Here is an 18071-nt window from a genome sequence, read left to right as displayed (position 1 = left end):
CCGCGTCCCGCGCCCAGGCCCAGGCCCGAGGCTCGCTGCGGCCGCTCGGCCGCCGTCGCCGCCATGCTGCGGGGAGCGCAGGAGGGGCAGGTCACGGCCGTCACCCGGGCGCTGTCGGCCGGTAGGTACCGGGGAGGCCGGAGCGGCCCGGGCGCGGGGCTGTAACTGGTGCCGCGGCCGGCGGATGCGGCACGACAGTAGGGGACCAGGCGGCGGTGCCGGGGTGTCCCGTTGCCGCCCGTCCCGCCGGGGTGCAGGGTTGCGGTTATCGGGACCGGGGCGCCTCCCGCTCGAACGAGTGCGTGTTCAGAGGGAAGCCCGCCCCTGGAGCCGCTGCCCAAGGCCAGGGGCGGAAAATCTCCTGCTTCTGAGGAACTTTCCTGTTTATTTCACTTCAACTGTGTCCTTGTTGCTGTGGCTCGGTGCTCAATCCGAGTCGGTGTGTGAGCAACAAGTCTGCCTTCGCTGCCAGAGGGAGGGGCCTGTGCAGGGGGAGCGGGAACGCGGAGATCAGTCCAAACCTGGTGCTGCTGTCGCGGTTATCGTCTCTGTTACTAGAGCAAGGAAGAGACTAAATAACATTTAACGTGTGCGTTCCTTTAAGAAAGCACCTTCAAGATTTGAGAGCACGGTGAAGTGCTTGGAAGGTACCGCCTGATAGGGACCGCGTTCCGGTGCTTGCAGCCTTTACAACACTGGTGTGTGCGAGGGAAGTAGAAGATGTGCCATTCTGTGGCTTCGTGTGATTCAGTGCTTTTATGGGCTTTGGTGGGGTTTAATTTGATAAAGATTAAAAACTAAACCGCAGAAGGTGAAGTTGCTTTTATGTTTTTTGCTTATAGCATCAGTACTCTGTCAAGTGGAACCAGTGGGAAGATGGTTTGAAGCGTTTATTAAGAGGAGAAACATAAATGTTTCTGCCTCTTTCCAGGAGCTAGAAGATGAGAAGGAACTTTCTGAAGAATCAGGGGATGAAGAATTGCAGCTTGAAGAGTTTCCTATGTTAAAAACCCTTGATCCAAAGGACTGGAAGGTATTGAGTTGATGCATATTAGTGTTAATGATTTTTGCTGCAAAACTCCTATCAGTTATCTGCCATTCCCAGCTGTTAACGATCATCTTCCTCCCCTCTCCCACCCCACAAGTCTGTGTTCCTTAATGTTTGTATTTCCTGCACGTAACTGATCGATGAGGGTAAGCTCAAGCGCGCATCAGAAGATCTTAGTCTTGAGCTGTTGCTTTTCATTTCACTGCCTGTGAGCAGTGTAAGTGTCTCTTCTCCCTGTTACAGCCTCCCCTAGTCTGGAGTTATGTCAGCACTCTTTAAAGACAGCAATTCAATTTTCCAGTAATTGAACTTTCTCAGACTCAATGCCTTAATACAGTTTAGATTAAACGACTTGAATTTCTGCAGTACTGGCTTAACTGAGTCATGTTTTGTTATTCAGTAATTATGGTGTTTACACTAATTGTTCCTACAGCCTTTTTCTAATATTTATTGAGAGAAGAAATCTGCTTCCTGCTGTTAAAAGACGGGAGGAACTGGTTGTCTGTGTGTGTTGTAGCTTTTTAGGTCATATTTATTAAGGGTTCGTTTGGTTCTTTCTTTCTCTCAGAATCAAGACCATTATGCAGTTCTCGGGCTAGGCAATATACGCTACAGGGCTACTCAAAAACAAATCAAAGCAGCACGTAAGTACCTTTTCTTTTCAGATGTACAAAATTGTTTTCCATGTGAAAATGCATAATATGTTATGAACAGGCTTTTTACTGCCTCACAGGCCTAAAAATGCTGTCTCTCTGATTTCTGTTGCTTGCCAGCCTTCTAAATTCACATCACAGCTCTAAGTCTAGGGAATGAAACATTTTCACTGAGTTCATGTCTCTGCTTTCTTCCCTTTTTTCATCAACAGCCTTGACACTGTAACTGTATTTCTGTATTTCCAAGTCTGCAGTCAGGCTCAGGGAGAGGCAGAGAATTACAGCTAGCCCTGTCTTATGTGTTTCAGTAGGTTGGTACCTGGGAGCCCCATAACAGTGGCTATCTCATATTTCAGAAGTGGATGCAGGTGACTGGGGACATTTTGTGGTACGTGCATGTGAAGGAACAACATGTTGAGCTTCAGAATCTTTCTCTCTAGAAAGCAATGTGGCTAAGAGTTGGCTTTGCAAGAAGGATGCAAGTATCTATTGGAGGAAGATTTGAAAGTACTCTGAAGGTTGTTCAGTAGCCTTTATGAAACAGTATTATGAAATATGCTGATGGTTTTTATGAGTTGATCTTGAAAACAACCGCCTGTATAACTGTTGGTTTGTGAGTAGAATAACTGTCCCAGTGAAACCACAGGTGCTCACAAACAAAAATTGGTGGAAATCAGCGAATTACCAACTTGCACAGAAAATAAGAACAATATAAGAAGGACATGGTGTAATTGGAGCAAGTCCAGAGGAGAGCCATGAGGATGATCAGGGGGCTGGAGCACCTCCCATGTGAAGACAGGCTGAGAAAGTTGGGGCTGTTCAGCCTGGAGAAGAGAAGGCTGCGTGGAGACCTCATAGCAGCCTTCCAGTATCTGAAGGGGGCCTGCTGGGGAGGGACTCTTCATTAGGGACTGTAGTGACAGGACAGGGGGAATGGGTTTAAACTTAAAACAGGGGAAGTTCTGATTAGATATAGGAAGAAGTTCTTCCCTGTGAGAGTGGTGAGGCATTGGAATGGGTTGCCCAGAGAAGCTGTGGCTGCCCCATCCCTGGCAGTGTTCAAGGCCAGGTTGGACAGAGCCTTGGGCGACATGGTTTAGTGTGAGGCATCCCTGCCCATGGCAGGGGGGTTGGAACTTGATGATCTTAAGGTCCTTTCCAACCCAAACCATTCTACAGTTATGTAAATAATGTTGCCTTAAGTACATGTTGCTTAACAGCACCACTGTGGAGCACAGAGCACCTGTTCTGGTGATGATTAGCAGTCTTGATAATCGTTTCGAGCAAGAACTGGTGCATGTCTCTTTTTGGGATCCTAACAGCACTGTGTTATTACATGGGGGTATAGAGATGTGAGTCTTGCTCACCAGTACATACTGTACTTTCCTGTTTTTGAGAAGGATTCTGGTTTGTTTCTCAAAAGGCAGGTTGCTCTAACCACTTGCATGATATCTTCTCTCTGGTATTTTATAGCAAGCCAACAAGGTATGTTTTACGTTGTATGACAATATGGCTAAACCTTTTGTCTAAGAAGTCAGTCTAAAATCTGGTTTTACTTTTTAAACACTAAGACAACCTTGGTAGCAACTTCAGTAGATACTTTGTATGCGCTAGTTATATCTTAGGATTTAGGCCTAAGGAGAGAACTTGACCACAAAGTCCCATGTGTGTTGTCCACGTTAAGTGCAGCAGTCTTCACTGGCACATGGCTGTAGTTCCCTTGCTACGTTTCACCTTGGACTGTGCTCAGAACTTGAGTAAAGGGATAGAATACAATTTTTATTTTATCTGAACAACTTTGCTTTTAATTAGAAATAACTAAACTTACATTTTATTTTTTTTTTCAGTATGATTGCACAGGTTCCTGAGTTGTGGTTATTTTGTATCCCAGCAAAGATGCAATATTTTAAATTCTGACAATCTTGTTAAATTAATTCTATGATTTTGTGAAAGAACATTTGTTAACTCATCTGGTTTCATCCTTATGTTTTTGGGGGTTTGTTTTTTGGCTTTGGTTGTTTTGGGTTTTTAAAGTAATTAGAGAAATGTCAGTTGGATTTCCTCTATTACTTTGTAGTTTGTGAGAAATAAACTGTTAGTGATGATGAAGTGTTTCTAAACGTAATGCATCTATTTCATAGATAAATCCATGGTGTTGAAACATCATCCCGACAAACGAAAAGCTGCAGGGGAACAGATAGGAGAAGGTGATAATGATTATTTTACATGCATAACTAAAGGTAAGCAATTAATCTCTTTTATTAGATACACTCTCAATCTACTTGATAATCTGAAATGTATTTGTAGTGCTTTATTAGGCTTTTAAAAAATTGTCAGCTATTAAAAATCCAGAGAAGTTCTTTTACCAGTTAATAAATAGACATATCTATTTAATATAATAAATAGAGATCACATTAATATAACTTTCCTCTGGGGAGGAACAGTATGGGGATGCAACTGACAGATGTTTGTCTACTGTGCCACTTGGTGACAAAGCGTGAATGTTTGTAGCAGCACGTGAAATGTGAACTACTAGAGGTGGTACTACCTGGGATAAGCTGCTGTGCTATGGAGAGATTCCCCTGAGCCACCAACAGCAACTGGAAAAACTGAATTCTAATGCACTTACTCTGTCAACAGAGCATCTGTTGATTTGACTAGGATATCTGTTTCTTCAGCTGCTCTTTTTTGCCCACAGATAACCAAGTGAACTCAGTCAAATAACATTTCTCTTCCTACCTGTAGTGACCTAGAACACTACTGCTGGCTGATTCCAAAACCGCAGGGAGTGTTCTAGGTGTATGACTGAACATGTATAGAAATGCTTTGGAGTTTGGCTTTTTTGTTTATTTTAAACAATATTTTGTTTGATTCAATAAGGTTGATGTTGGAGGAAAACCTGGAATTTGTGTGTTCTCAACTTTCTTCTTGTGAGTTTCTTGTTACAATACTAGTTAAAACGTTAGATAATATGTTAGACAAGCTATTGATGGTTTAGATGTCAAAATGTAAGAAGTTCCCAAAGGAAATTATTTGTCCATAGTTGCAGTCCTGTCAGAAACTGGCAGCTAATGAACAGCCTGCACCTGAATTCAGGGATATACTCTGTGTTCTACACGTAAGGAGGAAAATGTTTCTCCTTAACTGCTTATGATCTAAGTTTAAGGATAAGCAAAAAGTACAAAGTGGCACAGAAGAGGAGTTAATACTTCCAGGCAGCACCTTGGAGGAAGGAAATGCTGTAGCAGGGAAGGGGTGCCCAAAATAGCACCAAGTCAGTGGAATGAAGAAGCTTGAAAGGCAGTAGTATGTAGGTGGGATTCAGGGCTGGGTGTGACAAAGGAATGAGTGGGAGATATTCTGTTCCTCCAGCACTGTATGTGGGAATACAGTTTTGGATCTGTGTGGAAGGGACATCTCTTAAGTGGAAGAGGAGCCAATGGATGCACACAGAATTTCTTGCATCAGGAACATGGTATGGGGGTTACTGAATCTCCTAGCTTGCAATGTAGAAGATAATTGGGGTCATTCAGAGTATTAACAGAGAGAAGTCCCTTCCCAGAAGGGAAGCTAAGGCTGGTGGGCAGCAGCTCATTTGTAGTCCTTTGCATTCCTTCCTTTGCAGTGACATGTGCAGCAAGATCCATTTACACAACCCCAGAGCACCAACATTTCCTTTGGCTTATCAGCTTCTAGATGCCACCTTCCAGCTGCAGTGTTCTTTATCCAGGGATGCAGCCTGGGAAGCCCATGAATGATCACAAAATTAATTTAATTCCTTTGATTTTTCAATTTACTGAAAAAAACAGTTGGCATTGTAGAACTGACAAAGTAACTCCACACATCCTGGAGAAAAAACAAGAGGTTACTGAAGCTACAATGTGTGTGATTGCCAGGATGCAAGATTCAGTAATGTGATGCTCCCCAACTTTAAGAACAGGAGAACTGGGAGTGTGTGCATGTTCTGGCTAGTAGCTGTGTGGTGAATTATTCTCTTTCCAAGTCTCAGTACAACGTTATCATGAGCTGGAAAAGTTCTAATGAATGGGCTCCTATTCTTGCCAGTTCCCGTGTCATATTAACTCAAGGACTGCTGTTACTCTGTGCCTGTCTTGGTAATGTTTTGTCAATTCAGCTGCAAGGATCTGGTGTAGGATAAAAGCCTAAGATGTCATGCCCACACTCCCAGTGCCTGAACCAAATTTACTGCCACAAAACTGTTCTAAATATATGCTTTGTACATCTTAGTGGTTAAATGTGTTGTGTTTCATAAACATTTTCCTCCTGCTTAGTTTACCAAGAATTGACAGCAGTGCTTTTTAGTGTCACTAAAATAATTGAATACCGAGCTGTACAGAATGAGAGATCAAACACAGATCTGAGAGCATCTTTTTAATCATTTACAGCCTTTTCTGTAACAGTCCCACGTGGTGGGGAGCACTCGCCTCAGTCTCACATTTTATGCCATTTAACTTTTTTTCAGCTTACGAAATATTATCTGATCCTGTGAAACGACGAGCATTTAACAGCATAGACCCTACTTTTGATAACTCTGTACCTTCCAAAAGTGAAGCAAAAGAAAACTTCTTTGAAGTTTTTTCACCAGTTTTTGAGAGAAACGCCCGGTAAGCTCTGTCAGACTGCCTCTGCTGTTGCTGGAGGACCGGCATTTGCAGACTCTTCTGTCATTGTGTTCCTAGCAGGTGTGATTTTAAGGGATGCTGGGAGATGCATTAATTTGCTAGAAAGGGGATACAAGTAAAATAGTGCATTCTCTATTATTTAATTTTAAAGTAATCTGAGCTGTTATGCTGGTGGTGTCACGTTTGACCAATAAGATTAAAAACAAAGGCTGTTCTCAGCTCCATAGAACTTACTCTGCTTTTTGTACCACACATTGTTTCATCTTAAAATTATTTGCAACACCAACTGTGTGTATGCTACTGACTAACAATTCCTTATTTTCTTACGAGGGTGAGACATTAACAGAAGACAGTAGTTATGTTCCCAATTTAAAAGAGAAGATAAATGTAACTGTCAGTATTTGGTGGCTCTCTCTTAATGTGACTTTTTTTCTTTCTGCATTTGATTCCTGCTTGCCCATTAACTTTGTATTAAGGCTGTTGCAATAGAAGTTTGCCTTTTACCTGTATGGGGGAAAAAATGGTTTATTGTGTGAGACACTTTACAACACATTCTGATTATTATCATTATTGAATCTTCTATCAAGTATTCCAGAGATTCAGACCTGGGTCTGTGGTTGGCAGATGGGTTTTTCCCTTCTCTGCTTGGAAATGGATGCTATGTCATGGAATAACAAATTCCAGAGTCTGTGGAAGATTTCACTTTTTATAGGGAAAAAGTGGAATGGAGGCAGAGCATGCTTTATTCCCTTGTGCTCCGTTAGAATGCATGGAAAACTTCCTGTAGCCTACTACAGAGCCAAGTTATTCACAGAGCACAATTGGCCACGTTCTTTAAGCTCCTCTACCGGGAGAATGTGCGTGGAGAACTGATGCCTATAGGACAGCTTGTGCTCCATCAGGTCTCCTTGTAGGCCCACCAAACTCAGTCAGGAGGATTTTGCTGTTCTGGGGGAGATCCACAAAAAAGGCCCTGTGTTGGTGGAGGGAGCCTCTGATTTGGCGTTTTGATTCCATACTTAACATATGCCGTATTATGAAGTCAGGTTATATATATTATTTCTTGAAAATATCCATTTATTTTCAGGTGGTCAAACAAGAAAAATGTTCCTAAATTGGGGGACATGAACTCTTCATTTGAAGAGGTAGATGCATTCTATTCATTTTGGTAAGTTAGCCATTACTCTATTCACAGCATTCAAGATCTGTGATGTTATGGGCTTGCAGCCCCTTTCACATGTAGGTTCTTGGCAGGATCTGTTCTGACCTAGTAATGATACGAAATTACTCCACAGCTGTTGGTGCCTTCCACAAACTGAGCTGTCTTTTCTCTGGGCTAATACATCCACGTTGTGAATTCACAGTTACAGCAGGAGCTTCTGATGGTTCTCTGACCACAACGGCTGTGAACCACGTTGACCCACAGCTTAGCAGAGGATTTCATCTCGCCTAACTTGTGTTTTTAGTGGAGGTATCTACTAGGCATTTAAGTTCCCCTAGTTAAGGAGGTCTGCCTAGTCCAATAAAACCAGTAGAGTTTATGGCTTGACTTACCTGTTTAATACAGACGCTTATATAAAGATTAATTTCTGAGCTCTACAGACTGCACTGCATCTCCACTGCCTATAATGGGAACTTAGACAACTGCACTGTAGGCATTTAGAATTGGATGAGACTGATCCCATCCTAAAATGCAGTCTGTTTTACAGTGCTGACAGATGTGAATCATTACTTTCAATAGCGTCTTACATTTTGACTTAACACAGTGGAATCACCGTGTACATACCGTACACACAGTGTACTTGTACATACAGTGTAATTGTAAATTATGTATTATAAATAACAGTATAATTGCCTGCAAAAACCTAATGGTAAAAAAGGTAGATTAATAGTTTTGTTTTTTTCTTTCTTCACTTTTTATTTTCTCTTCTAATTTACTTTAGGTATAATTTTGATTCCTGGAGAGAGTTTTCCTATTTAGATGAAGAGGAAAAAGAAAAAGCAGAATGGTATGTAAATAAAAAGAAATTTGATGGGAAAGTGAGATTGATACAGCAAGATTTTCCAACTTCCTATCAGAGAAGTCATAGGAGGAAAGGTAGCCGACTAAGAATTCCAGTCTCCTAGTTCAGTAGTCAGTCATGGATTTTTAACTGGACTGACTGTGGGCTTCTCTTTGTCTTACTTGTGCAACTGAGGTAGTTCTTGTGTGCATTACAGAGGTGGTTCTGAGGTGCTTTGAAATGTGTGTTTGGCTAAGTTTAGACTTGCAGTCACAGCAAGTTGCAAACACAAGTCAGAACAGAATGGATGAGTAAGCATGCATCATTTCTCTCCAACTATTTATTAAGCTGTGCTAAGACAAGTGATACTTTCTAGAATTTAGAGCGATTAGTTCTGATGCCTCAATGTTAACTGAATCCTGAATTTGTTGATGTAGTGATAGTTGTTGAATTACTTAGCCCATGTAGCTGTTGGAAAATACATTCTATTTTTATCCTTCCTACAGTTATAAACACAGAATGTTCAAGTTAGAGCAGCAGATCGTTCAGTCTTAACAAGGATTTCACGGGACACAACCTTTCACTTAGTCATCCTTGTATAACCATAGCTTGCATTGTATGAACCTCTGCTTCCAAGTTTGAACAGGAATCAGTTTTGTAGTTACATGCAGTGGTTAGCTTGCTTTGTGGCTAGAAACAGCCATATTTAGGCTGTCACTAGGCACTTGTTCCTCTGCTCTTATGCCTCTCTGAATCCAGTGTACTCTCTCCTGTGAAGATTCTGTGAAGGCACTGTAACCAGTTCCACGTAACTTGTATTTTTGGTAAATTATACAGATTGATCTCAAGGCTTCTCATTGGAAGGGTCTTGAATTATTTGCACAGCTCCTTTTTGTGCTTATTACAGTCCTTACTGTCCTTTTTAAAAGTGTTTAGACAAGTGGTACATACTCTGCTGTACTTAGAACTATGTTTCAGCTTCTGTTCAGATGGCCATGATTCTTGTTAGCCCTTCTTGCCAAAGGTGATGTTTGTGTCTTAAACATTGTAGTAGTCTTCTGCTGTGTTATGGGGATTGTTCTCTTTGTTCTGAGGTACATTGTTATGCATTTGGTTGTGTGGATGAGGATATAGACCCCTGCTAGAAATTTGTCTCTTCTTTGACAGCGCTGACAAATACTTTCAGATGTAGCCACCCAAGTGTTAATCTGTTTAACCTGAGTTGTGTTTTACTGGAGTGAACGGGACATGGTTTTACTGGGGTGTTACAGTACTTCATAGAAGGTGTTCTTTCTGTGCAGATGGGTTTACTTGGCATGACCTATGTTCTGTAAAATGGAAATAATTGACACTGATTATATTGCTGCCCTTTAATTAAAGTGTATGCCAGCATTTCAGTTGTTTTGCCTGGGTTTAATGTTTGGTCAACAAGTGGATTGCGTGAAAGTCCATGATCTCATTCCCTGTGATGACGGATAAGCAGCTTGTTTTGTCAGGTTTATGGAATGCTGTAAACACTTACTGGCTTTTGATATGAGCTTGGGGTCTGGAACTTCATTTTCTGAAGTATTCAGAGAAGAGCATCTGTGTGGGGAAACTCTAAAAGGTTTGTTGATGTATATCTAGCAGAGTGACACTGTAGGGTATTAGCACTGAACTAATTCTGCTTTCGTTTTTTAGTCGAGATGAAAGGAGGTGGATTGAAAAGCAGAACAGAGCTGCCAGAGCACTGAGAAAAAAAGAAGAAATGAACAGAATTAGGACACTTGTTGGTGAGCATATAAACTGCTGGGTTTTTAAAGAGAGATTTGTGAACTAACAGTGCAAATCTCCTGGTTTTCTTTTGTACGTGATGCGTCTTTTCTTCTGCCAGACAATGCATACAGCTGTGATCCCAGGATAAAGAAATTTAAGGAGGAAGAAAAGGCAAAGAAAGAAGCAGAGAAGAAAGCAAAGGTAGAAGCAAAACGAAAAGAACAGGAGGCAAAAGAAAAAGTAAGTTAAATGGTTTATTTGGGTTGAAAAAAACTGATTCATTCACACCTGATCTACATCAGCTTCTAGATGTGTCAGAAGGCTACTGTTAAAATGATATTGGGGTTTAAAGATGTGTTGTCTGTGATCCCTGTGCAACAGGCAGTGCAAGACTGACAGCCTTTTGAGAATGAGATGAAAACAAGCAGCACAGATCTGAAACAAAAATAAACTGCTAAAATTGGCTTCTGTTGTTGCATACACTTCCTCTGGTTTAGAAGCAGTCATTAAGTTCCATGGCTTGCTTTCCTTTTCCATAAAATGGATACAGCAGCTTGCTTTGTGCATACGGTCTGTGAATGCTTGGTTGGTATGAAACACTGAGGTAACATAACTGAAAGAGCGTAGATTTAGATTTGGAATAAGGAAGAAATTCTTCCCTGTGAGGGTGCTGAGGCACTGGCAGAGGTTGCCAAGAGAAGCTGTGGCTGCCCCATCCCTGGCAGTGTTCAAGGCCAGGCTGGACAGAGCCTTGAACATCCTGGTCTAGTGGAAGGTGTCCCTGCCCATGGCAGTGGGGTTAGAACTGGATGAGCTTTAAGGTCCTTGCTAATCCAAACCATTCTATGATACTTGATTATTAACAGTTTGGGAAAGATGACTCTGAAAGCAGTACCAGGAATGAAAGGGAACTGTAAGGTGCTAAAAAAGTGTCTTAAAAAACAATACTGGAGCACTGCAAGATAATTATGTTAATAATGATGCAGCAGAAATGTTGGAACACTGCAGTGTTCCCAGCTTGTACTCTTGGAACAGGCATAGGAAATTTTACACAGCTTTGTATCTTCATTGTAAAGGAAGTCAGGATTTTTCAACCAGGGGTCCTCAAAGTGAGTATTTGAATTAATGCCAATTGGTACATGTTTCACCACCTCCCTCAAAAGTCTTGAAAACCAAACATTAAATAATGGATGCTAAAACACACATAAAAAAAAAAAAAACAACAAAACCTGAACATACCCCAGAAACAGCACATTTTCATATTGAATGACTGAATGACCCTATAACATTGTGACTTTGTTGAGGTTTCTTTGTTTTTTGCCTTTTGCAGCAAAGACAAGCAGAATTAGAAGCTGCACGGTTAGCAAAAGAAAAGGAGGAAGAAGAATTTAGGCAACAGGCATTAGTAGCAAAAAAGGAAAAAGAGATACAGAAAAAAGCTATCAAGAAAGAAAGGCAAAAACTGAGAACAACATGCAAGGTATTTAAACATATTATAGTGAAATACAGGTTACATTAATGAAATTATTGTATTTGCTTAGATCAAACCCTATCACATGCTTGTACTTATGGCTGGAGATGGGTATGGAAAGTGGGTTTATTAAAAATCAAAATATTAAAACACGTACTTATCATATGAGTGAAGCTGACCAAATAGGTCCAAACACAGCAGTGGCTGAAGAATGCTGTGTGTTAAGCTTTTGTCTGAAGGAATGGGACAATCAAGTTCAAGAACTTTGTAGAACATGTATTTCTGCTTCCAGAACTGGAATTACTTTTCTGATAATGAGGCAGATTGTGTTAAAATGATGGAGGAGGTGGAAAAGCTTTGTGATCGTCTTGAGCTAGCAAGGTGAGTCTCCCTGCTGCTGATTCCTGCTCATTTTGATACCCATCTTTCTCCTAGCTATCCGTTGTAACTTAATAATTTATTTTTAGTCTGCAATGCTTGAATGAAGCACTTACATCCACAACAAGGGAAGGAGGAAAGGCGGCTGTAGTAAAACAGGTAATTATGCTGAGTGTCAAATCAAAATAACAGAGTAATTCCATTTGGGACATCTACGTGACTGAATGAAGTGAGACACAACGTGGCTGCATGGCATCCTGCCTGTTAAACACCAAGACCTGAGTTTAATGGTCTCCAGGCAGACTTGATCTCTGTGCCATTTTACATAGCGCTACATAGTTCATGGCTGGTGAAATAACCACGGCCAGCTGAGGGGAAAAATACACATTTTCAATCAGTAAAAGACACAAAAGCTACCATTTGTACAATATACAGGAACAGTGGGGGAACTTAATTTTACCAGCAATGGGTAGCAGTTACCTAGAGGGGAAGGAGGGCAGTCTTAACCTATTCTGTTACTCAAGAAAAGTCTTAGTCTGGTATCCGTGACCTGGGGATTTTAGATTCACAAAAGGACTGCTGCAGGCTGTAGGCACTGGAAGGACAAGTCGGGGGATACTAAAATATGGGAAAAGCAAGGCACTTGCAATCAAGATTTAAAAACTCAGCAAGGATGTGCTTAAATTTTCCATCAGGGAAAAGCCGTATAGACTAATAAGACTGAACCTACATCCTGCACAAAGAATAAGATGCTTTCTCTCATCTGCTTTGGATTCACACCTGTGAACTTTCTTTCCTGGTGGGAAGATGATCTGTCCCCATCCCAGGGTCAGGTGTACTTATCAGACAACTGAATTCAGGGGACTGAATCCGATTCTCAGTCTCCAGGGGAGTGTTCCAAACATGGGTCACCTTTCAGTCTCTCTGTTAAAACTGTTCTACTTTTACCTGACAGATAATTCTTATTAATGCAACTTTCCTTTTGCCAGGAAGATTTTATTAAGAGAGAGCAAGAAACCTGTCTTGAGCATCCTGCCACATGCATAAGTGCATGGGTTTTTAGTATTGCCAAGGCTGTACTGGGCATACTCGGAAGCAGATACATTAAAGATACATCACCCACAGTCTCAGGATGTGATTTCAGTTCACAGAGATGTGCAATGGATAACATAAGTTCTGCTGAATTGCTTCCTAACAAAGTACATGTAGACATGTAACCCTGAGTAAGCACTTAGTTACTAAAATCGAGTTGTTGCAGTTAATGCTAACTTAGCACAGCCATAGTAACTGAGAATTTCTGGCATAACCAGGCTTAGGCAGCAGTCAGGTTGGAAGATTTGGGAATTGGTATATTCAACCAGGATGTTGAACTGCCCTCACTAGTTGCTTTAGGTTCTTAATACTGTTGTGGATCTGTCCCTTTAAGTCAGGTGTTAGCCTGTAAATTCATGCTAGGTTCAGAAGTTCTGCCTTAATCCTGAGAGTTTTCATGTAATTCCCTAGTGAACCTGTGATGGATTCCTGCTGTAGCTCCTAATCTGGGATGGCCAAATTTATGCATGGGATGTATGGAAATAATACTGGAGCAGAGAAGCTGCTCTTTTTTCTTGTGTGCAATGTACACAACAGAAACTAAGCAAAATTCAAGACTCAAAACAATTCCAGAGGGGTTTTTATCACTGTAAAATGTAACAGTAAATAAATAAATTGTGCTTGTTTGCAATTCTTCAGATAGAAGAAATAAATGAACAAATAAGGCGAGAGAAAGAAGAGGCAGAAGCTCGGATGCGCCAAGCAACAAAGAGTTCAGAAAAGTCAACCACTGGTGGTGGAGGGGGAAGCAAAAATTGGCCAGAAGATGATTTACAGTTGTTAATTAAAGCTGTGAACCTCTTCCCAGCAGGGACTAATTCAAGGTACTTCTCAGATTTGGTGTTGAAAGTCCTACTAACCATTTACATTAAGTAACAAGTATAATACAACTTGTTCTCAGACCATCCTAAGTATGATGTCAGTATAAGGATTCCCTAAACTTCTTCCTTTCTCTTGACTGTTGAGCAGCCTGTGGTTTGTTTTCTCTTAGTACCATGCTCTACATGTTACTGGCATTACCTCAGCCTTGTATCTTGTCTCTCCCCAAACTTGTGCCTCAGTCCATCAGTAAGATTGTGCCAAGGTGTATGTTTATACAGGGCTTACTATAGGATATACTCCAGTCAGTAAAGCAGAGAACAAAACAGAAGCAGTGACGATCGTGAAGGTAGTAATACAAGTAAGTTACTTCCAGTAGTTCCACAATGAATGTGAGGCTGGTTTCTCCTCTACAGAGTCAGAGGAAAACAGCCAGAGATACAAGTTAAATGTGACAGCTGTCTCCAAGGGAGAGCCAGGGTAAAAGGAAAAGGCTGGGACACATGGAAAGCAACACTGGCAATCAGTTCACTAGTAAGCATCAAGAACAGGAGCATGCCTTAAATCCCATTCTTTCCCAGGAATGGAATGCCTTCTTCCACTTAGGATTCAAGGATTTGAAGCCTCCATTACAAGATTTGGATGCTTACTTTTAGAAAAAGAAAGAAGCTGTCATAATCTTTGTGGAGGTGATACCAGTACCTGGTTTTGCACTGTAGCTCAGCAGTTGAGTACTCAGTGAGAACACTTGCCTAGATATGATAGGGGGCCTATGATGATACTGGGGAGGGACTCTTCATTAGAGACTGTAGTAATAGGACAAGGGGTAACGGGTTAAAACTTAAACACGGAAAGTTTAGATTGGATATAAGGAGGAAATTCTTTACTGTAAGGGTGGTGAGGCACTGGAATGGGTTGCCCAGGGAGGTTGTGAATGCTCCATCCCTGGCAGTGTTTAAGGCTGGGCTGGACAGAGCCTTGTGTGACATGGTTTAGTGTGAGGTGTCCCTGCCCACAGCAGGGGGTTGGAACTTGATGATCTTAAAGTCCTTTCCAACCCTAACTATTCTATGATCCTCCTGTAAGATCAGGTGTAAATATTCTCTTCCATTTCCTAAGAATGCACTAGGAATAATTGTGGGGCTAAGGCTGTTCCAGCTCTCTTCTGTTGAAGGCCTTTTATCTGATGTTTAGGTATTCTGCTGAGGGGTGGTGGACACAGAGCTAGTAACTTCTCAGCCCTTTCAGTGCAGCCTGCCGTATTTAATGTCAGAGGTGTTAAGGGAATTCTGGAAATCAACAGCTGAGCATTCTACCCACACTTTTTCTGTATCAGAAGCTATAACATTCCCCCAAGCTGACTGAATTCTTAAAGGTAACATCTGCATTTAGTGAGTGAAAGCTTTCCAGAATAATTACCATTAGAGTTTATAGGTATTTAAGTATGATTAAACTTAGGAGTCAATTTAAGTATGTACAGGAGTTTGACTGTAGCTTGTATGAAGATAAGCTATTACGTGATATGCTGGTTGACCCTTTCTGTTCTTGCTTTAGGTGGGAAGTTATTGCCAATTACATGAACTTGCACTCTACTACTGGAATGAAACGAACAGCAAAAGATGTCATCAATAAAGCCAAGAGCCTCCAAAAGCTTGGTATCTATATAACCTTATTTCTGTAACAAGATGGCCTGCATGCTTCTGTACAGCTTAGCTTTGAACTGCACTGTTTCTGTTATGAGAAAATCCTCTCTATATTCCCAAAAGAACAGCAGAGCATGTATGTGATTCAGCATTTTTAGCTTAATGTCATGACTGACTCAGGAATTCTCTTAAACTTGATGTACAGAAGTGTAGGCCACACGCATTGCCAAGGCTCTTCTGCACTCAGAGAGAGGCAAATGGGCCTGTGGGAAAGCTCCCTACAAAGGAAGGCATCTAGAATAAATGGAACTGAGGAAGCTAGAGAGGTACTTTAAAAAGATGAGTGGGATCCAGCACCAGAATTAAGACACCTGCATTAATGTGGTAAATGGAGCCTAGACAGCTCTGGAATAAGTTCTCAAGGAAAACCAAAACATCCCACTATAGAAGAAAAACCCCTGTTTTCTAAATGTTCCAAACTACATCCCTACACAAGGAGGACCTGGACTTTTGAGTGTTCCTACATCTCCAACATGCTTGTGCTCTGGGTAATACGCAAGTTTTGTGCCACAGCCCTTATTTGAGAGAATAATCCCTCTTGATCTCATTGAAGTAGCAGGTTCAGGCTTAAGTTTACATGGAGGAAGTATTCACCTGAACAGGATAGGGGCTGGAAAGCCTGACACTTTGCGCAGTTTATTTGACCGTGAAAGGTTATTTTTTAATCTACCACTCTATTTACCATCATTTTAAAGGAAGTAGGAATTGGGGGTATTTGATGATGTGGTTATTGTAAACTAATAATCTGCTAGACAATGTTTTTATCATTACACATGGTTTTAACTTCATTGCAATGATCACTGTTCTCAATGTCTGTTGCTCATAGACCCTCATCAAAAAGATGATATCAACAAGAAAGCATTTGACAAATTTAAGAAAGAACATGGTGTGGTGCCTCAGATGGACAGTGCTGCCCCCTCAGAACGATTTGAAGGTAAAGGTGAAAGAGGAGCCCTTCTTCCAGAGTTGTCTCCCCTGTGCCTCTTAGAATGTAATCCAGAGCTTAAGACTTGCTTATAAACAGACATATGTAGCAAGTGATCCAGGCTCTGTAATTGGATTTGAGGGTTGCTGGTACACACAGGACAAGTCACAGTTAACTAAAGAGTACCAGTCTGAAATGCTTCCTGGTGAAGCAACAGGTCAAGTCTGATGCTGAGATCATCTGTTCCTCAGAGAGTGCTGCTTTTCCAGGTAAAAGTAGGCCTGAGGGGATGCACTCGAGATACAGGACTGTCATACAGCTTTGGTCTCCTGTTAAACCCCAAATGCCTCCCATCAGCTTTTCCATACACTTGCAGAAGGCTATGTTTCCTGACTACTGAAACACAAAAGGAAAAGCTACACTGCTGCTCTATCACTATAGCTTCACAGGGCAGCTACAGCAAGTTAACACCCAGATGACAATGAAAGATGTTACCATAACTTCTCCATGCTTTGTTTAAAGATCCTAAGGGCTACTTGTTCATTCAGTTTCAGGGTTGGGATTTTTAGTGGTTTGGTGTTTTATGTTCTTTCAGGTTTTTAACTCAGCAGCACTTCAGTAAGACTAGTTGTTCTTAGGCGTACCTCATAGTCTCCTTACGTATTTCTCATTGTCATTTTTGCATTTAAAACAGGATCACCTTTAGATTCATCCCCTTGGACTACAGAAGAACAAAAGCTTTTAGAACAAGCATTGAAGACTTACCCAGTAAATACTCCTGAAAGATGGGAGAAAATAGCAGCAGCTGTTCCAGGCCGGTCAAAAAAAGACTGCATGAAGCGATATAAGGTAAGGTACCCCACCTCCCTCTAGGAATGTAATTAGCCCAGGTTTTGTTAGAATGCTTTAGGTTTCTAGGGTTCCCTACCCTACTGCCTTCCCTACCAGAGGGAGTATCTGACAATAACAGACTGGCAGAAGATGGAGCCTTGTGAGGAAATGGGGTTTTGGGGGTTTTTTGGTAACTCAGACCCCAAAAGCACAGCAAGGACTAAGTTTTCCTCAGTGAAAACAGAGGCTCTGGAAGCTGGGAAGGAAAGTCTGCCTCACAAAATCTGTCTGTCTTACAACGGGACAGCAAGCTCCTGTAGGTGCCAGATCCCCAGCCTCTTGTAAGCAGAGTTCCTGCTACAGACATAGATGAGCATTGACCTTTCATTAATTTGTTTCTAAGAGAAATTGCTTTAAGGTATTAAACTGCCTGGACTCCTCAGTATACTGAGAACCAGAATGCTTCAACCTGAATATATGTAGCATTCAAACAACAGTGGTGGTAACAAATTCCACGTGTAGATAAGGAACTCTTCTTTTCTTCTTCTCCCCAAAACTTCAGGAACTCGTTGAAATGGTCAAGGCAAAGAAAGCTGCTCAAGAACAAGTAATGAATGCTACTAAAGTCAAGAAATGACTCTTACTGACAATATTTGTTTTATAATAAAAATGCAAATACTGTACATGTTTTCATCCCTTCCTTAATTACACAGATACACAGGACTGGCTCGTTCTTCAGATTTAATCTTC

The 18071-nt window shown here is 41.3% G+C and overlaps 1 protein-coding gene across 3 annotated transcripts; it reads left to right on the top strand.

Annotated features, from left to right (window-relative positions):
• The first annotated feature begins 18 nt into the window (after nt 1–18).
• Nucleotides 19–18004, top strand: DNAJC2 (DnaJ heat shock protein family (Hsp40) member C2). 3 transcript variants are annotated; one of them, XM_057417871.1, is made up of 17 exons: nt 19–121; nt 843–1033; nt 1617–1692; nt 3843–3941; nt 6185–6326; nt 7432–7512; nt 8288–8353; nt 10028–10119; nt 10221–10342; nt 11433–11582; nt 11866–11954; nt 12041–12110; nt 13683–13867; nt 15417–15517; nt 16392–16499; nt 17185–17339; nt 17884–18004. In XM_057417871.1, exons 1-17 carry the CDS (start codon nt 64–66, stop codon nt 17956–17958), a joined length of 1860 nt encoding a protein of 619 aa, XP_057273854.1. In that variant the 5' UTR covers nt 19–63; the 3' UTR covers nt 17959–18004. The 3 variants fall into 3 exon arrangements, with proteins under 3 accessions (XP_057273854.1, XP_057273856.1, XP_057273855.1); XM_057417873.1 differs by having other exon boundaries at nt 31–121; nt 932–1033; XM_057417872.1 differs by lacking the exon at nt 19–121 and adding an exon at nt 574–589.
• The last annotated feature ends 67 nt before the right edge of the window (nt 18005–18071 follow it).

The sequence above is a fragment of the Pezoporus wallicus genome, unplaced genomic scaffold, assembly GCF_028554395.1.
Source record: "Pezoporus wallicus isolate ANWC-B61680 ecotype Strahan unplaced genomic scaffold, APGP_CSIRO_Pwel_v1 contig_5542, whole genome shotgun sequence".
Lineage (NCBI taxonomy): Eukaryota > Metazoa > Chordata > Aves > Psittaciformes > Psittacidae > Pezoporus > Pezoporus wallicus.
This window is presented reverse-complemented; position numbering and strand designations above follow the sequence as displayed.

Coding starts and splice junctions, on each gene's coding strand:
- DNAJC2 (XM_057417871.1), top strand. CDS start 64: ATGCTGCGGGGAGCGCAGGAGGGGCAGGTCACGGCCGTCACCCGGGCG. Junction 12,111..13,682: donor AGGCGGCTGTAGTAAAACAG/GTAATTATGCTG, acceptor GCAATTCTTCAG/ATAGAAGAAATAAATGAACA. Junction 15,518..16,391: donor CAAGAGCCTCCAAAAGCTTG/GTATCTATATAA, acceptor TGTTGCTCATAG/ACCCTCATCAAAAAGATGAT.